Source organism: Sminthopsis crassicaudata, chromosome 1, assembly GCF_048593235.1.
Source record: "Sminthopsis crassicaudata isolate SCR6 chromosome 1, ASM4859323v1, whole genome shotgun sequence".
Lineage (NCBI taxonomy): Eukaryota > Metazoa > Chordata > Mammalia > Dasyuromorphia > Dasyuridae > Sminthopsis > Sminthopsis crassicaudata.
The window spans coordinates 510104121-510126285 of NC_133617.1; the positions used below are offsets into that span (position 1 = coordinate 510104121).

The 22165-nt window shown below is 35.0% G+C and overlaps 1 protein-coding gene across 4 annotated transcripts in view; it reads left to right on the top strand.

The window, feature by feature from the left end:
* TOM1L2 (target of myb1 like 2 membrane trafficking protein) overlaps positions 1–22165 on the top strand; it is a 167064-nt gene that overhangs the window by 86363 nt on the left and 58536 nt on the right. For 3 of the 4 annotated variants that reach the window (XM_074281569.1, XM_074281570.1, XM_074281572.1), the window contains exons 5-7: positions 8750–8884; positions 11066–11224; positions 15957–16073. In XM_074281569.1, coding sequence (XP_074137670.1) covers positions 8750–8884; positions 11066–11224; positions 15957–16073 — 411 coding nt within the window. The remainder of the gene's footprint in view (positions 1–8749; positions 8885–11065; positions 11225–15956; positions 16074–22165) is intronic. The other variant, XM_074281571.1, reaches the window with a different exon arrangement.

A 22165-nucleotide genomic window follows, 5' to 3' on the forward strand; every position in this document is an offset into this window, starting at 1 on the left:
CCTATCTTCTCCATTAAAAAAAATAAAGAAAGGCAACTAGGATGGCACAGTGGATAGAGCATCAGCCCTAAAATCAGGAGGATCTGAGTTCAAATGTGACCTTACACACTTAACACTTCCTACTTGTGTGACCCTGAGCAAGTCAATTAACCCCAATTGCCTCAGGGAAAAAAGAGAGAAAATAAAGGAAAGAAAACTATTTTCAAATATGAATAGTCAAGAAAAACAAATTTGTATATTGGCCATGTTTTTAAGAAAATGTCATTTCTTACTCAGAGTCCTTTGTTTTTCTATCACAAAGTAGGTAATATTCAAAATTTGTATTCTTTTATAATGGTTACTACTAAATTATATGTGATTTTGACTTTGATTCCTCAGTACTTGAATTCTTTCTTTCTGACTGCTTGCAGTATTCTTTTCTTTGACCTGAAAACCCTGGATATTGTTTGTAATGTTGTGGGGAATTTTCATTTGAGAGTTTTTTTCAGAAGTTTCTTTCCCTTCTAGTTCTGAGAAATCTAGGCATTTTTCTTCTAACATTTTTTCAATATATAGTGTGCCAAGACCTGTGGTCTTTTTATATAGCCACTGCTAGTTCTTGTTTGAGTCTAATTGTGATTCCACTGTATTTGAATTGTTTTTTTCTTTGTTGATCATATTTTCTCCTTTAACTGGGGAGTTTAGAATTTGACTATAATATTCCTGTAAGTTTTCCTTGTGGGATCTCTTTAAGATTGTGATTAGTGGATTTTTTTTTTCTATTTCTACTTCTCCTCTTGTTCTGACTTTTTGGGACAATTTTCTTTAGTTATTTCTTATATTTCTGTCAAAATTCTCTTTTTTTTTTTTTTTTTTTGGTAACTTTCAGGTAGTCCAATTATTATGTTTTCTCTTCCTGATCTGATCTCCAGATCATTTGTTTTTCTAGTGAGATATTTCACATTCTCAATCTGTTTTTTTCATTCTTTATATTTTATTATTTCTTGGTCTCAAAACTTCACTAGCATCCCCTTACCTAATTCTGATTTGCAAGGAGTCATTTTCTTCTTTAAGATTCTGGATCTCCACTTGGTTGATTTTCTTTTCATAATCTTGTTTTTCTTGGATTGTTCTTATTTAATTTTTTTTTCATCATCTCATTTGATTTTTAAATTTTTTAAAAGTTCTATAAATTCTTTTTGGGCAAGTGACCACTTGACGTTACTCTTTGGGGGTAGGAAAACTTTTTTGTGCTTCAGGATCCTTATCTGAAGACAAATCCCTGGCTTCTCCATTCCTATAGTAACTTTTTCCTTTGCCTGCTTTTTTTTTTTTTTTTTTTAAAGCAAATTGTTGGTGCAATCACTCTTCAGTGATGAAGGATGTTACCTCTGGTCTCAGGCCCTTCAGTTCTCCCCTCTGCCCTAGAATCCAAAACCAAAAAGTGCCTGCAGCCAGCAGCTTGTACCACTGCTTCTGCTTCAGAGGATATGCTTGTTCCTTCTTGCCCAGGGCAGAATTTGGATATCACAGCTGGGCCTGGTGTCCCTTATCAGCAGAAATTCCTTCAATCTTCTCCTGCTTAGATGCCCAACTTCTTTTACTATCCAGAAGGTGAAAATTCCTGTGGTTGGGGCAGAGATTACCTCCTAAGCTAATCTTAGAATTGGCAGTTTGCTGTTTCAGCCAAATTAACCTGAAAGTGTTTACAGTTCCCAAGAGCCAAACCTCCATCATGGTATCTTTCTATGAATCTTCTCCACTTGTCCCAAGAGGACTCCTGTTCTGCCTCAACTCTTGTTTATTTTTACTACTCTGTGTTTATCCTGAAACACTATTTTGTCTTGTTTGTGGGGGACATCTGGACAGTTGGGAATTTTCTTACTTAGTCCATCTTCCCAGAATCCTCTGCCTCAACTTACATTTCTTGAAATATGATGTCTAGTGGTCATGACTTTCAGGTAATCCAATGCTTCTTAAATTTTCTCTCCTTGATCTTTTTTTTTTTCCCAAGTCATTTATGATATGAAATATCTTAAATTTTTTTCAGTCTTTTTTACTTTGTTTTATATTTGTTGTCTCATGGAACTATTGACTTTTGTTGATCCATCCTAATTTTCAAGAAGTTTGATGCTTGGGCAAGATTTATTACTTCTTTTGCCAAGCAGTTAGTCCCCTTTCCAATTATTTTTTCCATAGCTCTCCATTTTTTGCTTTCATTTTTCCTTCTTGTTCTTTCATTTTGTTTATAAAAATACCTTAAAACTCTTGCTTTATCTTTTTCAGGAATTCTAATGAATTTTTGCCCGAGCTATGTTTTTCTTTGAAGCTTTGATTATAGCTATTAATCTAGGTTTGTGTCTTGAGAGTCCTTCTCCCAATAATAGTTTTTTTTTATGGTGGGATTATTTTTCTTTCTTTGTTTTCTCATTCTTTCAACCTACTTCCTGATGTGGAACCTTATGTTAAGACAGGTTCTGCTCACTTTTAGGGGAAAAGTTTGGGATGTTTCTGCTATTACTTTCTAGAATGTTGTTTTATTCTATTCTCTCAAGAAGAGCTCAGATTGAGGATTTACCAGCTTTTGGTACTACCACAGTGATTTGATCCAAAGCAAAGTCTGATGCTGCCCCTCTGGTCTAAGCAAATTCTTCACCTCAGTTTGGTTCTGAGTGACATGCTGATATCACTTTCTCAAATTTTGGTTGCCTGTTTTTGGACTAAATCATTATAAATCACCAAGAGAAAACTGCTGTTTCAAAGTACCAGAACTGTAAGCTTCCCTTTGGTCTGGAACTGGTTATTCCTCTGCAGATTTCAGAATGGTTTAGGAGCTATAACTGACACAGACACAGACACACAGACACACACACACACACACACACACACACACACACACTCACTCTCTCTCTCTCTCTCTTCTCTCTCTCTTCTCTCTCTCTCTCTCTCTCTCTCTCTCTCTGTCTACGTATGTGTGTCTGTGTGTGTCTGTCTGTCTGTCTCTGTCTCTGTTTCTCTCTCTCTCCCCTCATGACTCAGATACAGATCCCTCATTATTTATTTCTGCTCTGGATCTATAACTTTTGGGTAGTCAGTGACAGAACTGCTAGTTGACACCTGTTGTTTCATCCTACAGAAGATTAGGCCCTCTGAGATGGATCTGGACCTTCTTCTTGCCCTGATGCCTGACCTCTATTTTTTTCTGTTGTTTAGCACCACCATTTCAGTAATCACCCAAGCTTGAAACCTCAAGAGTCATATTTAGCTTGCCCTTATTTTCTTATTCAGTTAGTTGCAAGTGTTATTCATTTAATCCCCACATCTCTTACATGTTACTTTACTTACATATCTTTATTTACATGACCTCCTTTAGGTTCTCATTATTTCTTGCCTAGCTTATTTTAATAATCTCTAACTGGTTTTCCAACTTCTATCTTCACTCTTTCCAATCTTCACACATCTGCCAAAATAATATTAATACATGGGTCAGTCCATGTTACTCCTCCACTCAAAAGTAGTCAAAATTTCCTTTAGAGTTTTGCTCCTTCCTATCTTTTCAGCTTTTTCCCTTCTTCCTGCCCCCCTCCCAATATTATTGACACTCACATACTCATTGTTCCATTCCATTTAGCTTATTTATTCCATCTCCATAAATTTTTCTACAGTACTTTATCTAGCATATCTTCCCCCAGCATGTGCACATATACATTCCTATCCTCTCTAATATCATGGCCCCAAGCTCTTTGAGAATAACTTTTACTTGTTTCCCATTATCTAGAAAAGTTTGGTGGATAGAAGGATTTGTTTAAAGCTTGAATACATTTACCTTCTTTTCTTATCAGTCTGTCTTTTAACTCTTTCATTTCTCTGTTACCACTTATAGGAAGGAAAAAGGAACATAGTATGCAAGAAACTAGAAGTAAAATTTACTGAGGCTTCTAGCTATTTATCAGGGTTTATATTTAAAAGATTGAAATATGACCTGATTCTTTAAGTGTAAGAATCATTCCATAAGCTTCTAGTCTTCTAACATAAGCAGAACAAAATGAGTTGTTGCTGGGTTTTTACCATGATGACTTTCACGCTCTTGAATAACATAGTCACTGGGGAGAACTGGCTGCCAGAGCCACCTCTGTCATTTCCCAGGATTTGTACTTAGAATACTGAGATATGACCTGGTTCTTTGTGTAAGAATCATTCCATAAGCATTTGTTAAGTACCAGTTCTACACCAGGAACTCTGCTTCCTTTCTGGCGATATAAAAACAAAAATGTTTTTTAAAGAGCTTATATTATATGGGGAAAACAATAGGTAAGTACATGGATAGAACATTAAGGAGAGATGATGCTAGTAATTGAGAGGATCACAAAACATTTTCTGTATATATCAGTAAGCTGAATCTTGAAGTAACAAATTTTCCCAAAATGTCACTGAAAGTGCATTCCAGGCAGCAAGAGATGGCCAGTACAAAGGCCCAATGGGAAATAGAGTGTTGATATGAAGAATCAGAAGAACAATTTGCCAATACTTTAGAGGTGAGGAAGGAGAGTAATGTATGAGACTGACAAGGTAGGGAATGATTTGGTCATACATACCTATACTTAAGGAAAATCATTTTGGCAGCTGTGCAGAGGATGGACTGAAGTGGAGAGAGACCTGTGGCTAGGAGACCAACTAAGTATTGCTATTAGTCCAGATAACAAGTAAATGAAGACCTGAATGAAAATAGTTGCTTCAGTATTGTGAAAAGGATAGATTGAAGAATTGTTTAGAGACAGAAATTGAAAGATTTGAAAACTATATTATTTTACATCAAATACTTGATAGCAGGCTCTAAAAAATTAAGGGGATTAGGAAAGGCCTCCTCTAGAAAATCCATGAGCTGAGAGTTGAAGGAAAACAGTAATATCAAAAGGCAGAAAGGAGGAGAGAGAAGTCATGGATATTTAGAACCTTTGAGAAATTGATCTTGATGTCATCCCAAAGGGATGCTCTATAAATATAATTTTTTTATTTCTTCGTTACATATTTCTGTGTCCTATCCTAACTTTAATCTTACCCCTACACGACCACAACTTTCTACTTAATTCGTCTTTCTACCAGTCAGGGAAGAAGAAAGCTTTGTAAGCCTTTGAACTAATAAACCCTGCTGTGATCAGATAGTCCACAGCATTCAACTTATCAAAAGAATGTGTACCTGGCAACTGAATTAGTATCTAACTGAGACCTTGACATGTGAAGAAAAGAAGAACTACAATTATTCTCTTGCACCTCTCTACCTCCCTACCCCCTCCCTTCCGTATCCTCATTGTCCCCATGTCTGATCTAACTACAGCTTTGGCCTTTAGAAGAAAGAATATAAGGTTAGAAGGGGTTCTGTATAACATTTTGTGTCCACTTCAGAATGAGAAGGGATAGGCAGGGGAGATGGAAGGGGGACAGGAGATCTGTAAAACCTCTCTTTCCAAGCTTATAACTAGATAGGATATCAGGATGGAGCTCAATCCTTAAAGAATTTTTATCCTAGAAAGAGTAATTTAAACTTAGTTGACTATATGTTTACGTGACTCTTCCCTGTTAGAATATAAGCATCTTGAAGGCATGGCTTATTTCTGTATTTTCTTTGTATTTCCAAAACTTAACATTATGCCTGTTATATGATTGATCGATTGATTGTTTTAGTAATTAGGTAAAAGAAAGAGAGGTTGATCCCACTTGTGAAGAGAGAGTATCCTAGCCACCCTCCCCTAAAAATGTATTAAAGCAGCATTTCTGATATTATAGAAGCCTTTGTGGTGAACAAGGACAGATCTCCCTTCAACCCTCAAGAAAGATTAAAAATAACAGCTAGCATTTATATAATACCTATGATGTGCCAGGCTCTGGCCTAAGTGTTTTACAAATATTATCTCATTTCATCCTTACAATAACCCTTTAAGGAAGGTACTATTATTATTCCCATTTTATAGTTGGGGGAACTGAGGCAATCAAATTTATCCAAAGTCACATAGCTAATAAGTACTAAGGTTACATTTTAACTTAGCTGCCACCACACAATAAAATAATTATTCAAAGACCAAAATTAAACTTAGAATTTGCTTTGGTGAACTGACTTTAAGTTTTTGATTACACATATTAAACAAGTGGATCAAGTAAATGCATATGAATAGTTATTTTTGTAGTAAACGAAGTGCTTTGATTATAATTAAGGAGGCTTTTTGGAAGCTGATCTTCTCATCCCAAAAGGCTTCAATGTCTGGAGATAGGATTTCTCCTGGTACAGTAGGATTGGTTGAAATTCAGTACCTGACACAAGGAAGCAAATAAATGAGTATGGCAGCAACAGAGTTTACAAATGCAAACATTTTCTAGAAAAGCTAATACAGCCTTATCTGGTTGTGTAGCTTACTTGGGATAGTATAAAAATAGATTTCTCTTTTCCTTTATCGGCCCTTTGGAAATCATCTAGCTAACTTTGTTATGAAATTTGCTACAAATCCTAAAGAGCAAACCTAAGAAATTTTCAAGATCAGTAGAAAATATAAGAGGGTATAAAATGAGGAGATAATTCTTTTTTTCCTAATTTTTTTTAATAGTCTAGCTCAGTTTTTTTTTTTTAAACGTGCTTTTTGAAAATTTTTATTAAACATTTATTTCTAATTATAGATTTGGGATACTTTTCTCAATATTTATGTTTACATGAAAAGACCCAAAGTTGGGAATCAACCTGATTTTCAATTCTACCTCTGCCACAAATAAGCTATGTGTTCTTTTAGTTTTTGGGGCTTCAGTTTCCTTATTTATCATATGAAAGATTTGGACTAACTGATCTCTAAGATTCCTTTTTGTGTTAATGTTCTGTAATCTATAAGTGAAAAACCTTATCTTGAAACCCAACTTTGATATGCTACATATCATAAATCTATTTCTTTTTCCATTTTTCTTAATATACCAGCTACCCTATATAGTGTTTTTAATACCATGTGTTAAGAATACCAAATAGAAGAATATAAGAATACATGTGAATCAAATCTCACTGTAGCTGATCCTACTGACTTTATAACAAGACTTTCTCTTCCTTTTCTATCAACTATACAGCCTAATGCATTATTATTCAAGGAATGTCCTCATTATAGGATGCACAGTAATACTTTTGTATTACTTTTCTATATCTGCTACACAGAAATATTAAACATTATGTTTTGTTTCCATTAATGCTATTGAAAATCCAGCTCCATAGTTTAAATTTTAGCAGAGTTAGAATGAGAGGAACAGATTAAAGTTTAGCCAATTTTGTATATATTCCAAAATTGTGTTAGGTTCTTTAAAAAGGAGAAATAGAGAGTTCATAAACTTCTTCCCTCCCCCCAAAAAAAGGTTTGCCTTTTGTATTTGTATTAACTCATCAGCAAGCATTTATTAGATACTTATTATGTTCTTGAGACAATACTAAGTATTGGGAATATTCAAAACTTGAAAAGAAACAATCCCTGTCCTTTGGGAGCTTAAATTCTATCAAGGAGACAGCATATGCATATAATTAATATGTGTAAAATAAACACAAGGTAATTGCACAAGCACTTGGAATGATCAACGCTTCATATAAAAGGTGATAGTTTGAAGGAAACCAGGAATTCTTAAAGACAGAAGTGAGGAAGGGACAGTATATTGCAGGCATGAGAAACAGTTTGTATGGAGGCTGGAAATAGAATGTTATGTAAGAAGAGCAACAAGCAAACCAAATTGAGTAAATTATAGATGATGTAATGTTAGAAATGATGTATAAGTTTGAAAAAGTTGGAATCAGTTTGTGCCAGATTTTACATACCAAACAGAGGAGTTTGTGTTTGATCTTAGAGATATCAGGGAGCTAATACTTTAATTTCTGAATGTAGGCCCCTACCCACCCAGCAAGGCTTCTTGTATAATAAAAAAAAGAAAGAAAAAAGCCAGTCTTAATAAAAACCAACTAGTGCATCAGCTACATCTGAAAAGATGTGCATTAAATAGTTCACACCCATAGTCTTCCTTCTCTGAGATGAAGGGAAATCAGGACATTTTTTTCAACTCTTCTCAAAGACCTATCTTAAGCATTAGAATTCTGTAGCATTTTTTTTTCCCACTTTGCATTTGCATTGTTGTGGTCCATGCATATTTTGTTTTCCAAGTTCTACTTGCTTCATTTTTGCCGATTTTCCCTTTTCTAAAAATTCTTTATATTTATAACCTCTAATAGCTCAGTAATAAATTGTCCATTGTATTCTTGTACTACAATTTGTTTAGCTGTTTCCCAATCAGTGATCACATATGTCCTTTCTTTTTTTTCTTCCAAAGAAATTGCTGCAAATATTATTTTGGCATATATCAGACCGTTCTATCTATCTTTAACCACCTTGAAGTAATATATGCTTAGCATGGAATCTCTGAATCAAAGTTTTATGAATATTTTAATTGCTTTTTTAGCATAACTCTAAATTGCTTTTCAGTTTGGTTGGCTAGCTCCAGCTCCATAGTGTGTCAGTTTTTCCATAGCCCCTCCAACATCACCTATTCTTGTCTGTTTTGATTTTTGCCAGTTATCTGCATGTAAGTTGAAACTTCTGAATTCTTCCAGTTTGAATTTCTCTTAATGATTTTGAGCAATCTTTCCATATGGTGGTTAATAGTTTCTTAATAGTTAGTAGATTCTGCTGGATCTGTAGATTTTTAAGTTTGACAGAACTTTTAAAATAAAATTATCATGAAAGAGTTCTTGTTTTGTTTTTCTTAGGCTTGGGCTGATGCATTTCGGAGTAGTCCTGATCTCACTGGAGTGGTACATATTTATGAAGAACTGAAAAGAAAAGGAATCGAATTTCCCATGGCAGACTTAGATGCTCTGTCTCCAATACATACACCACAGCGGGTAAGCCAACAGCATAACATTTTTCAGGAAGACCCAGTAAAGAATTAGATAACCTTCCACCAACCTTCTGTTGTCCCTTCTTAATTATTAAACTTCAAAACATTTTTCAAAGTTTATAGGGCATTTATTTTTAAGAACAATAGAGAATGTATAAAATGAGACAGCTGGTTGACTGGTGATTTAAAGAACATGAAAAATCTCCCTCACCTTCAGAAGATTTTAATACCACGCCTAGAAAGACCTCATTGAGGATCATTTTAATGTCAAGTTCTCATGAAGATGGTTATTTACTGAGACCCATCACACAAACCTCATTAGAATTTATCTTTGAGAAGCCTGATTAGAGCCTGTGGTAGAAATTCAGTTATCTCCCTGTCACCTTCAATCTTAGATGATACAGAAAATTTGGAAGTTACTGATAATTTTTTTAGTGACAAAGGGCTACATCTTTTCCCATCACTTCAAATCAAGTGAAGCCATACTTTTTTGGGGGGAAGGAGAGAGCACAACAATATTCAAAATTAATCCAGACAAACCATTTGTTCTAGTCAGTTTTGGGAACCCCAACTTTAAAACATATAGTTCCAAGGAAATCAAAACTTTAAGAATCTCCCACAGAAAGTTTTTATTAAGTTAACAGTTTTGATCATGATACCATTGTTGTAGGAATTGAAAGCACCTAATTTTTAAAATTCATTTTATCCAAAAAAAAAAAAAAAAAAAAGTAAGGTTGGGAGCATCTTATATTCTTTCTGTTTTACAGAAAGAGAGAAAACTTAAGGTTAAGGGGTTTTGTTTGAGAATACCTTAGAGGTGGATCTTGAGACTAGAACTCATGTCTTAACTCCCAGTCTGATACAATCTACTGGACCAGTGAGATGTGATTACATGGAATGGAATGAGATCTTTGATTTATACCTGTCCATATTACACCAGCCCTTTGACTTCTATGAAATGCTGTGCTGGTAGCAGCAATTTGATAGGATCCTGGATCAGAAATCGGATGCCTTGAATTCAGATGTAGCAATTAATTAGGCATATTGTTGGGGTATTTTTGTTTTTTTGTTTTTTCTGAGGCTGGGGTTAAGTGACTTGTCCAGGATCACACAGCTAGGATGTGTTAAGTGTCTGAGACCACATTTGAACTCAGGTCCTCCTGAATTCAGGGCTTGGTGCTCTATTCACTGCGCCACCTAGCTGCCCCCTAGCCATATTGCTTATGGATAAGTAACTCAACTTCTTAAAATGCCAACCTTCCTCATCTACAAAAAATGGATAACACCTCACAGGATTGTTGTTAAGAAAGTGCTTTGCTAACTTCATAATTGATTAAGTAAATTTTTGTCGTAAGGATGGGGGCCTTTGACAGTGAATGAGTTAATGTACAAGAAATGACTTGAGATGCTCAAAGGGAGTTGTGATTTTTAAAACATTGAACTCATTGTGATTGTGATTTGTATTATACAAACTACTTTCTGTGTTTTGTGGTTTAAACATAACTGCTTTACTCTTTTAATAAAGACACAAAGCAGTGTTGTTGTGCCAGTGGTTAAAAGAATATTCTGTAAGTATATAATTACTATTTGTATTATTCTCCTTGCAAAGGCCAAAATATAGTAAGCTATCACACTGCATAAAAATCCATGATAAATTAAATTAAATGCTCTGAAAGAATCATGATCAAGAAGAGATGAGGAGATGCTTTCCCCCATTCTTTGCAACATTGGAGTACTATTGGTGTAGAACAATGTCTACAATGTTCTATTTTTTGATGTTGGTTTTGATGAGCTTTTTTAAAAAATCATTTTTATAAGAGAAAACCCTTTGGGACAGGGGAAAGGAGAGATACATTGGCAAATCGAGGTAGTATAAAAGGAAAAGATAATAACAAATGTTTTTAAATTTTATGGTTAGTAATATTTAGCACTATCAGTTTCCTGTCTGAAATGCTAGATGTTCATTATAACTACAATTGTAATTCCTTTGAAGAGCTAAACAACTATTTTTTTATTCTCACAAGATTTAGAACAGCAGTCAAATTGAAGCTAGAGCCATGGTGGTTGGATTGCAAGTCTTTCTGTCCATCCTCAGGCATCTGGGATATTACTCAGGGTGGGATAGTTTAGATATATTCTTATAAACAGTTTAAATCCATGGAGGATTTTGTTATTGGTGTGGCAGAGTATCCCTGAAGTGGATCCAGCAGCGACTATGCATAAGTCTCAATCGCAGCAAAGAATGAGCTCCGCATCCTCTTCTGCACCTTCTCCTACACCATATGCAGCTCCTCAGGCCCCATCTTTGAATGTGACTGGGCCTATCACCGCAAACTCAGAACAGGTATCTTTTAACTTGGAGTCTGTTAGCAAGGCAGCTTACTTTGCCACACTTTTTATACAATCCAATCTGGTAATGACCTAAAACTGGGGTTTGTTGGAAAAGTTTAGGAGGTACCTTTTTTTTAAAATTTGGAGGATTTACATTGGTTTAACATTTGAGAATTGGAGTAAAAAATGACTACATCTAAACTTTTATATTTTTTTAAAAATATCTTTTCAAATCTTTAATCTTCATTTTATGAACTTAGATGGGAAAACTCTAAAAACTAAAATCCTAGAGAAAGAAGTTTTCCCGTAATATGAAAGGATTAATTTTGAAATCTATTTTGACTTCAACCCTTCTTATAGAAAATCTTTTTCAAATGTATTTATAACTTTCCTGCCTTACTAAATATAATTATTGTTATTAAATTTTGTTTTGAGTAAGGATCTTAGGATTATCATTCTGAGAATTAATTTTTACTGTATAGGACTATAGATTTGGTTATAAAAGCTTAGATTGAATGTGAATGATCCAAGAACATACATTAAAAGTTGTTTTAATGACAGTATCCTTGAGGTCAGTTTATTTTCTTGTGGCTTTCCTATTTCTCTTTAAAACAAGAGACAGAAAATAATTCAATGCAGACTAACATTGCAAACTTATTTTGACAGCCGTATTACATTGTTAATATACTGAGTTTTGCATTCTACTCTCAGATCTTTTTCAAATTGATTTCTATCTATCCAAGTTTCTAATGTTGCATGCGTGATCTTTATTTTCTGAACCTATGTGCAAATTTTTACATTTTTATCCCTATCACTTTCTGGTTGAAATTATAAATGATTGCTGTCCTTTAAAAGGAATTACAGATGGAGACTTTAGAAACTCTTTCCCTAGACATCTTAAAATAAATTAAATTCCCTTTGAATGTGGTGTATAGTTTTGATTAAGGTACTGACAGGAAATAGATTATCCCTCAAAACTTCTTTCAAACTAAGATCTTATGTTGCAGATACTAAGCAATTTGCTACTATGTTTAAGATGCTGCAGTAGACAGATATAAAAACACATAACAAGTGATCCCTGCCCTCAATGAATTACTTGGGAAGATAAATTGAAACATGAAAAATAGGGCAATATATGTTAAGTACCAATACTAGAATAAACCCAGAGAAGGAAGAGATCAGGGTAGGCTTAGATGATCAGGGAAAGCTTAATGAAGGAAGTATGACTTGAGCTGAGCTTCTGTTAGGTTGCTCAACCAAACCTGCTCCCTTAACCCATCCCATATCTTCCATTCTCTCATCAATAATTGTTTTTATTCCCAGCTTTGGTAGCATGACACAAACATGCTAAAAGGAAGTACAGGATACCAAATGGAGTGCAGGCCTTGGAAGGCTAATCCCACTTTGAGCACTTAGTTGATCATGAGCAAACCACTTAACTTTTCTTATTGTTGGTATTATTATCTGAAAAAAGATGTTATTATCTGTGTTATCTAATCTCAGAGGTTTGTTTTGAGGCTTAAATGAAATAATATTTGTAAAATATTTTGAAAACTTTAAGGTATAATATGAGTTTAGTTATTTAATGTTTCACAAGCTAGGAATGCTTGTTTTTCTTAACTTCAACCATTCACGGCCTTTGAGTCTTCACCCATAGTAACCTGCATCATACTTCTTTGTACTTATTCCAGGATTACTGAGCTTTAAAGAATAAATTTGCCAAACTCAGTTTACTTCACCCACTACAAATTTCCATTGCATGACCTTAGCTATTTTCTAGCTGCCACTTGCCAGGCATCCTTCTCTTTATTGACTATCTCCCCTTTTCCCTTTCAGCATTACTATTCCTTCTCTTTTCTCTTTTCTCATGTCCACATTTATAGCCAATGCCATCTTCCTATTCTCTTACATTGAGAACCTGTTCATTGCAAGATCATTGCATGGTCCTTCAGCTCTCTTTCTCATTTCTCTACTTTTTTTTCCTTCTCTCTGATCATACAGGCTAATTCTTCTGTCAATTTCATTTATGTCATTCCCTCTTAGCTTCTCCAGAGCTTTCCTCCAAAAGTCATCTCCTTTCTCTTATTCATATTTACTCCCTCCCTTGCCACTGGTTTCTTCTGCTTACAAATCTGTTTTTGTCTCCTCAGTCCTATAAAAAAGCTCCTCCTTAACCCTTTAAGGCTGTTTAGGTCCTTTCTGATCCATTTCATCCTTTCAACAGCCAAGCTCTTGGGGAAATTCATCTTTATCCATTCTTTAGCTTCTAACAAATCTGTCTCCTGTTTTTGCCACTCTACCAGAATGGTTCTTTCACAAGTCATTACTAACCTCCTAATTGCCAAATTCAGTGTCCTTTATTCACACTTTTTTCCTTGACCTCTGTAGCTACATATATATTTGTTCATTCTTCTCACCACTTCTCTTTTGGCCTCAGGGATGCCACCCCTTGTTAGCTCTCCTCTTTCTTCTCCAGTCACTCCTTCATTGGCCCTTCAAAGAGCCTCCTCATTTTAGTCATTTTTTTCCATTAGACCTGCCCTTATCAGTTTTTTTCTCAGAATATCTTTTCCCCTGAAGTCTCTCTCCCCAGCACTACTTCAGCTGTCACCTTTCTATGCAGATGTGTAAGGATGAATCCCATATCTACATCTCTAACTTTTGACTTCTCTTTTGAGCTCTGGACTCATATCCCAGTGAACTCCATGCCTCCAGATTATCACTATCTGGATGTCCTACCAATTCTTCAAATTCAGCATGTTAAAATTAAACTCATTATTCTTCCCCCTGAACTTGCTCAGATATTACCATTTTGATTGCTAATACCTGGACTCTTCTAGGGTTTGTACCCTTGAAGTTATTTTTTTTAAATCCCTTCCCATAAACAATTAGTTATCAAGTCTTTGTCATTGCATCTCAATAAAATGCCTTTAATACGTCTCTCCTCTTTTTTTTTTTTCTCACTCTAATCACTCTCATCCAAGTCCTTATTACCACATACGTTCTTATAGGTCTTCCTGTCTCTACTCCCTCTGCTCTGTCCTTGATACTGCTGTATGTTTTGTTTGCACAGCTTTGTTCTTCTATTTTAAAATCTTTACTGGCTCTCTGTTCCTTTTCCTGCATTTTCAAAATGCTCCAAAATTCTAATAATACATTTCTTTTCTCACTTTATTACATATCAATTTCTTTGCAATCTGTGTTCCAGCCATACAAGTTTACACCTTGTTCTCCAGACATACCATGCTATCTAACATTTTTTTAACTTTCTCATATTTTAGTAATTTCTACCTGTACCCCTGGAATTCACGTTGATTTTTTTGGTCAGGGATACCTTATCAACAGACATTACGTTGGGAATGAATGATAGCTTAGCTTATTATGGTGGCCCATAATAACTTATTATGTGGTGTCACCATCAGTCAACTGATACAAGTTGGAGGCAGTCTTTGTTTTCTTTGTATAACTCAAGTCCTAGATTTTCTACTGAGTACTTACTATTCTTATTATGAATTATTTGGCTTTCTACCTAAGCAATTTGTGCAGGGAAATGCCCTTCAGCATTTTTCTTCTGTAATTAATAATCATTTTTTCTTCGTGAATACCTAAACAAGCCCCTTCATGATTCAAATTGTGGAATTATGGAAGCCTTCTATTGCCTTCCCATATGTCAGAAAGATTTTGGAGAGAGGTCAGAGGAGAATTGGCAGGATCATTAGAGGACTAAGACTTTGAATTGTTACAGAAAACAGAAGAAGAAAATTTTGCAGGAAAACTGGTTTGGCATCAGGAAAAGTTAAGATATTTCTTTTAATTTTTGAGGCAAATTCCAAAGATTTCTTTCCACCAGATGTTTCCAGAGCTAGAATATTAATGCGTTTCTAATCTTCTTTCCTTCTCTTTCCCTTTCTCTCTTTTTCCTTTTCTCTCCCTTTTCCCTTCTCTCTTTCTTTCCTTTTTCTTCCTCCTTTCTCTCTCTCCCCTTTTTCATTTCCTTTTCCTCATCCTTCTTATCCTTTCCCTTTTCTTTGCTTTCTTTCTCTGTTTTTTTTCTTCTTTCTTCTCTCTTCATACCCTCTCCTCACCCCCATTCCTCTCTTCCCCTATAACGATATTATCTTACCAAATAAATGCCCTCTTGGTTCTTGCCTTTTAGAAGTTTATATTCTGTGTCCCTAATGCAGTACTACGCACAAATAAGCATTTTAAATGCTGTTTGATAAATCTCTTCTGATATAGCCCTACCTCATTTGTGACACCCTTGTGTCTCACTGACCTGCCAAAGATGCCACCTCTTCTTGCAAACATGAATTCCAGCAGAAGAGAAAAGAAAATAGAGCAAAAGAGCTTCTGCTCACAGAAGTCACTACTTATAGTGACTACAACAGTGTCAATGGAAAGAACAATAAAGCAAAACCAAACACTGTATAATTATAATGTCCAAGCTTAGTCCTAAAAAGTATTGAGAAAAACATTCCCTTCCTAATAAGAGGTTTTGAGACTATGAATATGGAATGTTGCATGGACTGTCATATATAATTGATATGTTGGTTTTGTTGAATTCACTTTTTTTCCTATTTCTTTTTTAATCTTTATTCCAAGGAAAGGCTCACTTTGGTAGGTGCGAAGGGAAGGAATATTCAGAAACAAATGTAATATTTTAAAGGTATTGAGAAAAACCAGTTATTTTAATATAACTGCTAATTTATCACCTCTTCTTCACCCTTGCCTTTGGCTTATAACAGATTGCCAGGCTGAGGAGTGAGCTTGATGTTGTCCGAGGAAACACAAAAGTCATGTCTGAGATGTTAACAGAGATGGTGCCTGGTCAAGAAGACTCTTCTGACCTTGAGCTTCTACAGGTAAGGGACTCATTCTTCAAAGAGACTCTTTAAGTTCTGGCATAGGCATATCTGTGATGTGCCAAGTGTACAGTAAACTTTTAATAAGAATAGAACTGAAATGAAAATTCAACTCGAATGCTGACTAAAAAGCTGTCTTCTGATAGACTACAATCTGGAGGATAGCATTGGGGGGTTTAGTGAATGCTCTTAAATGGGCTTGAATTTGATTTAATTTGACTTGGGTTTCTGATTTTCTCAAACAGAGCTAGACTTAATCCCTAGAGTCTTGCTTATGTACAGAGTTGATACTAAGTGAAGTGAGTAAAACCAAGAGAATATTGTACATGGCAACAGCAAGATTATGTGATGATCAATTCTGATAGACATGGCTCTATTCGACAATGAGATGATTCAGATCAGTTTCAATGGTTTTGTGATGAAGAGAGCCATCTGCACCCAGAGAGTGGACTGTGGGGATTGAGTATGGATCACAACATAGATTTTCACTCTTTTTGTTGTTGTTTACTTTCATTTTGTTTTCTTTCTCATTTTTTTTCCTTTTTTGATCTGATTTTTCTTGGACAGCATGATAATTGTGGAAATGTATATAGAAGAATTTCACATGTTTAACATATATTGGGTTACTTATTATCTAAGGAAGATGTAGAGGGAAGGAAGAGAGAAAAATTTGGAACACAAGGTTTTGCAAGAGTGAATGTTGAAAATTATGCATATGTTTTGAAAGTAAAAAGCTTTTGCATTTTTGTTTTCCTTCTCAGGTTTTTTTTTTTCTTTCTTTCTAGATCCGATTTTTCTTGTGCAGCAAGATAACTATATAAATATATATATATATATATACACACATATATTGGATTTAACATATACTTTAACATGTATTAGACTATCTGCCATCTAGGGGAGGGGGGAGGGGGAAAGAGGGGAAAATTTGAAACAGAAGGTTTTGTAAGGGTCAATGTTGAAAAATTACCCATGCATATGTTTTGCAAATAAAAAGCTGTGATAAAAGAGAAAGAAAATAAAAAGCTTTAATTAAAAAAAAAAAGTTGAAGAGTTTTAAAAAAAAAGAAAGAAAGAAAAAGAAATGACAAGCAGGCTGATTTAAAAAAAAAACTGAAAAGACATACATGAACTGATGCTGAGTGAAGTAAACAAAACCAGTACAACATTGTGCATAGTAACAGCAAGACTATGTGATAGGCTATGATAAAATTAGCTCTTCTCAACAATACAGTGATCTAAGACAATACCAATAGACTTTGGGTGGAAAACTCTAGAACAAGAGCTGTGGAAACTAAATGTGAATCAAAGCATGCTCTTTTCACCTTTTATTTTTATTTTTTCTTAATTGCGGTTTTTCCCTTTTATTTTTATTTTTCTTTCACAACATGACTAATAATGGAAATATATTTAAAATGATTATTCACATATAACCTATGTCAGATTGCTTGCTGCCTTGGGGAGAGAAGAGGAAAAAAAATTGGAACCCCATATATTACAAAAATGAACATTGAATAATATCTTTATATGTATTTGGAAAAGATAAAATACCATGAAATGGGGTGGGGAGAGGTCTATGCCAGAGAAAACCTCCTTGGAAATCTAATTAGTAGTTTTCATGTTATTTGTTATACTGTATTATGTGTTCTAGAGCATCCAGAATCAGATCTGTAATAATTGAGTTAGAAGGATCCAAAAATTAGGAAAAGGTCTAACCTTGGTCTCTTTCTTTGTTCATACCCAGGATAGGATCTTGTTAATGATATGTTAGGAATACACAAGAGAAAATAGATCAGCTCAGTAGCACAGTGAACAAAGTGTTAAACATAGACTCACAAAGACTTGAATTCAAATCCACTTTCAGATGCTTTCTAACTATGTGACCTTGGCCAAGGCCCTTGACTTTTTGCCTCATTTTGCCTCAGTTTACACATCCATAAAAAGAGAATAATAGTAGCATCTACCTCCCAGGGTTGTGGTAAGGATAAAGTGAACTATTATTTGGTTTGCAAACCCCAAAGCACTATATAAATGCAATTCTTTTTATAAAAAGAAAATGTCAGTGATTTTCTTTGAAGGATAGTCACTTTAAACAAATGGCAGTGAGAAAGAAGAAAGGATGAAAACAGCTGATGAAATAATGTGAGAACCTCACATCTTGACTGTGGCTGCTGCTATTTTTTCCAAGCACACAAAGGTCTAATTTATTATAGCTTCAGTGCTTAACTTAAGACATTTCTGGCCAAAGTCTCTTACCAGATAAAGTGTCTTTCCAAAATGAGCTTAGTCTTTTTCCAGATAGCCTTTTCAGTAAAAAAAAAAAAAAAAAAAAGCCTCCCAAGATCCTGGCCTTTTCTTAAATGACCCTTTCAGGGAGACCAGGTCTGTTTCATAGTGAAAAATCTGCCAGTCTTGTGTCCCAGAGGCCATCAAGTGAAGTTCTTCAGACATTTCTATTAAAATACACTGGGATGTGAGGTCAGTTCAGAAATCAAGCATATTTCTTAAAACTACTTGTTTCCTCAATCAAACCATTCTTATTGTCAAAGGGAGATTTTTTTTTTTTTTTCTCTAGTGAATGACAGTTATTGGCAGCCTGAATTGAGCTTGGATTTCCTTGAAATTTTAGTGAACATATATAAGAATGTTTGTAGGAAGATTAGGGAAGGAGCATGCACACATGTGCACACATATCTTAAGTCCACTGTCCAAGCCCAACTGGATATACTCTCCTTACACTGATTTAATGGTTTTCAAAAAAATAGATTCTTCCTGTGACGTTTTTCATTTTAACATTCCGTTCCAGCTCTGTTTTCATCAGGCCTGGTCAATTCCATATAAATCAGACAGAGAAAGAGCTATTCTGAGTAACAGTGGGTGGTTATCCTTTCAGCAGAGGAAATGCAAAAGCTAGTTCTGTGTGAAACAGAGGTGGCTCTTCTGGGTGGTTCATTTGTATCCTCACTCTTCAATTGTTCCTAACATTCTTCCTGCACTCCCTCCCAGTGAAATATAAACAAGTTTTTAAGTCTCCCTTCACAGCGAAATCTAAGCTGAACAGAAGAGTATAGTTGGCCTTCCAATCATGAAAATGTCATAATCTGGTTTGAAAGAGTGGGATCAAAATCATACCCTACGGATTCCCTCCTTCAAGCTGCTGGTGCAGCTAGATTTCTCCAGGTGGAATTTATCCAGAGCTCAAAATATTGTCCCAGGCAATGAAAATAAACACATTTGTCACCAGCCCAACTGTTCGTGCCAACAAAGATATTCCCAATTTTGGGTATAAATTGCTGAAGAAGGGGAAAAGATAAACCAGAAGATCATCTGAAGTGTCAATATTGGAATTCACTGAATAGCAAAAGGTAATTTATTCAGTTTAATAGAGGAGCTTTTACAAAGGATAGGGCCTGCTTTATCATTATCACTATTTTTGTTATTGTTCATTTGTTTCTGTAGTGTCCAACTTATTGTGACCCCATTTAGGATTTTCTTGGCAAAGATACTGGAATGGTTTGCCATTTCCTTTTCTGGATCATTTTATAGGTGTAGAAACTCAGTCAAACAGGCTTAAATGACTTGCCTAGGATCATACAACTAGTAAATGTTTGAGACCAAATTTGAACTTAAGTCTTCATGATTCCAGGCCCTGCACATTATCCACTTGGACCTAGCTTTTCCAATTTTCATTATTACTACTATTAACAATAATGCCAACTTGCCTTAATCCTCATTTTTGTTTTGCCTTTCATAACCAGACACCTAATAGTTGTCTTTACTTGGTGCCTAGATTTCTTCAATGCTCAATTACTTCTTAACCCCTTGTAATCTAGCTTTCAATCTTGATCTATTGAAACTGTTTTTTCAAAAATCAGCAAGAATCTCCTAACTACTCTGTCCTGAGCTGCCTTCTCTTCCTCTATACTATTTCAGTTGGTGATCCCATCAGTTTCCATAGATACAGTTATTTTATTTCTATGGAGATGATTCTCAGATTCTCAGATCTATGTCTCCAGTCCTAAACTCTCTGCAGACTTCCAATCTCAGATCTGCCAACTGTATTTGTGGGACACCTCAAACTGAACCTGTCCCAAATTAACTTCATTATCTTATACCCTCCTTTTCTCCTAATTTCTGTATTCCTCCCAGTCTCCTAGGCTTACAACCCAAAAGTAATTCTCAATAACTCTAACCCCCACCCTCTTCATATATAATTAGTTGCCAAGACCTGTTTATTTTACCTTCTCCCTTTATTCCTCTGACACTGTCACTACCCTGATAGAGGCCCTCATCATCTCAAGCCTGAACCATTATAGAAGCCCACTGCTTGGTCACCTTGTGACACAAGTCTTCCTACACTTCATTCCATCCTTTACTTAACTGTCAAAGTCATCTTCCCTATAACCTGATCATGTCACCCTACTCCCACCCTGCTCAGTAAACTCCAGTGCCTCCCTGTTACCTCCATAATCAAATATAAAAATCTTCCTTTGGGCATTCAAAGTCTTTGTAACCTGCTGCCCTTCCTTTCTTTCTGTCTTCATATACCTTACAATCCCCAACATAATCTTCACTTAGTGACACTGACTTCCTTGCTGTTCTTTGAATAAGAAACTCCACCTCTCGACTCTGGGTGTTTTAAATTCCAACTAAAACCCCATTTTTTACAGGAAGCTCTTCCCAATTCTCTTAATTCTAATGTCTTTCCCTCTATTATTTCTAATTTCTTCTGTAGGTAGATATTACTGATCAGCTAAACAACTGCAAAATAATTCATACATAGTTGTTAGCATGTTGTCTCCGCCACTAAACCGGGAGTTCTTTGAGAGTAGGGACCATCTCAGACCATCTTTTGCCCTTCTTTGTATCCCCAGTGCTTACCATGGAGCCCAGCACATAGTAAGCATTTAATAAATGTTTTTGATTAACAATTGACAAAAGTTCCTCTTGCATACCATCTCTTCCCTTGGCTTTTCTTTAGTCCTAGGATAAACAATTCCTTAAGACATTTGTGTTTTAAGAAAGAAATAAAGAAAGGGAGGGAGAGAAGAAGGGAGAAAAGGAGGAAAGAAGGAAAAAAGAACAAATGAATGAAGGAGAGAGGGAGAGAAGGAAGGAGGGAGAAAGAAAAAAGGAAGGGGGAAAAAAGAAGGAAGTCAGAGGAAGAAAAAAAGGAAAGAAGCTGTTTATGCTTTTTAAGAAATTGCATCTAAAAATGAGAATTTCTAATATGTAGGATTTTTTTAAATTTAGTAGTATTTTATTTTTCTAAATACATGTAAAGAGAGTTTTAAACATTCATTTTTATAAGACTGTGTTCCAAATTTTTTTCCTTACGTCCCCTTTCCTCAAGACAGCAAGAAATCTGATATAGGTTAAATGTGATATTGATTTAAACTTGTTTCCGTATTTGTCATGTACAAGAAAAATTAGACCAAAAGAGGAAAAAAAAAAAAAACATAAGAAAGAAAACACACAAACCAACCCAAAAAAAGGTGAAAATACTATTCAGTATCCATAATTCTCTCTCTGGATGCAGATGGCATTTTCCCTCTCAAGTCTAATGGAATTGCCTTTTATCACCATATTGTTGAGAAAAGCCAAATCCATCATAGTTGATCATCTTATAATCTTGTTATTGTATACAATGTCCTCTTGGTTCTCCTCATTTCACTCAGTATCAGTTCATGTAAGTCTTTCCAGGCTTTTCTGAAATTAGCCTACTCATCATTTCTTATAGAAAAATAATATTCCAATTTGGAACAGAAGTGAGTGCAAGGGATAAAGTTCTAAAAAATTACCCATGCATATGTACTGTCAAAAAATTATGATTATAAATTAATTTTTTAAAAAGGAAAAAAAAGAAAAATAATATTCCTTAATATTCATATGCCATAACCTATTCAGACATTCTCCAATTGATGAGCATTCACTCAGTTTCTAGTTTCTTGCCACTACAAAAAGAGCTGCTACAAACATTTTTGCACATGTGTGCCCTTTCTCCTTTTTTCTGTTCTCTTTGGGATACAGACTTTTGTATTGCTTTTCCAACCACCTTGTGAATGCTTGCCCTCTGTGAGATCTCCATAAAA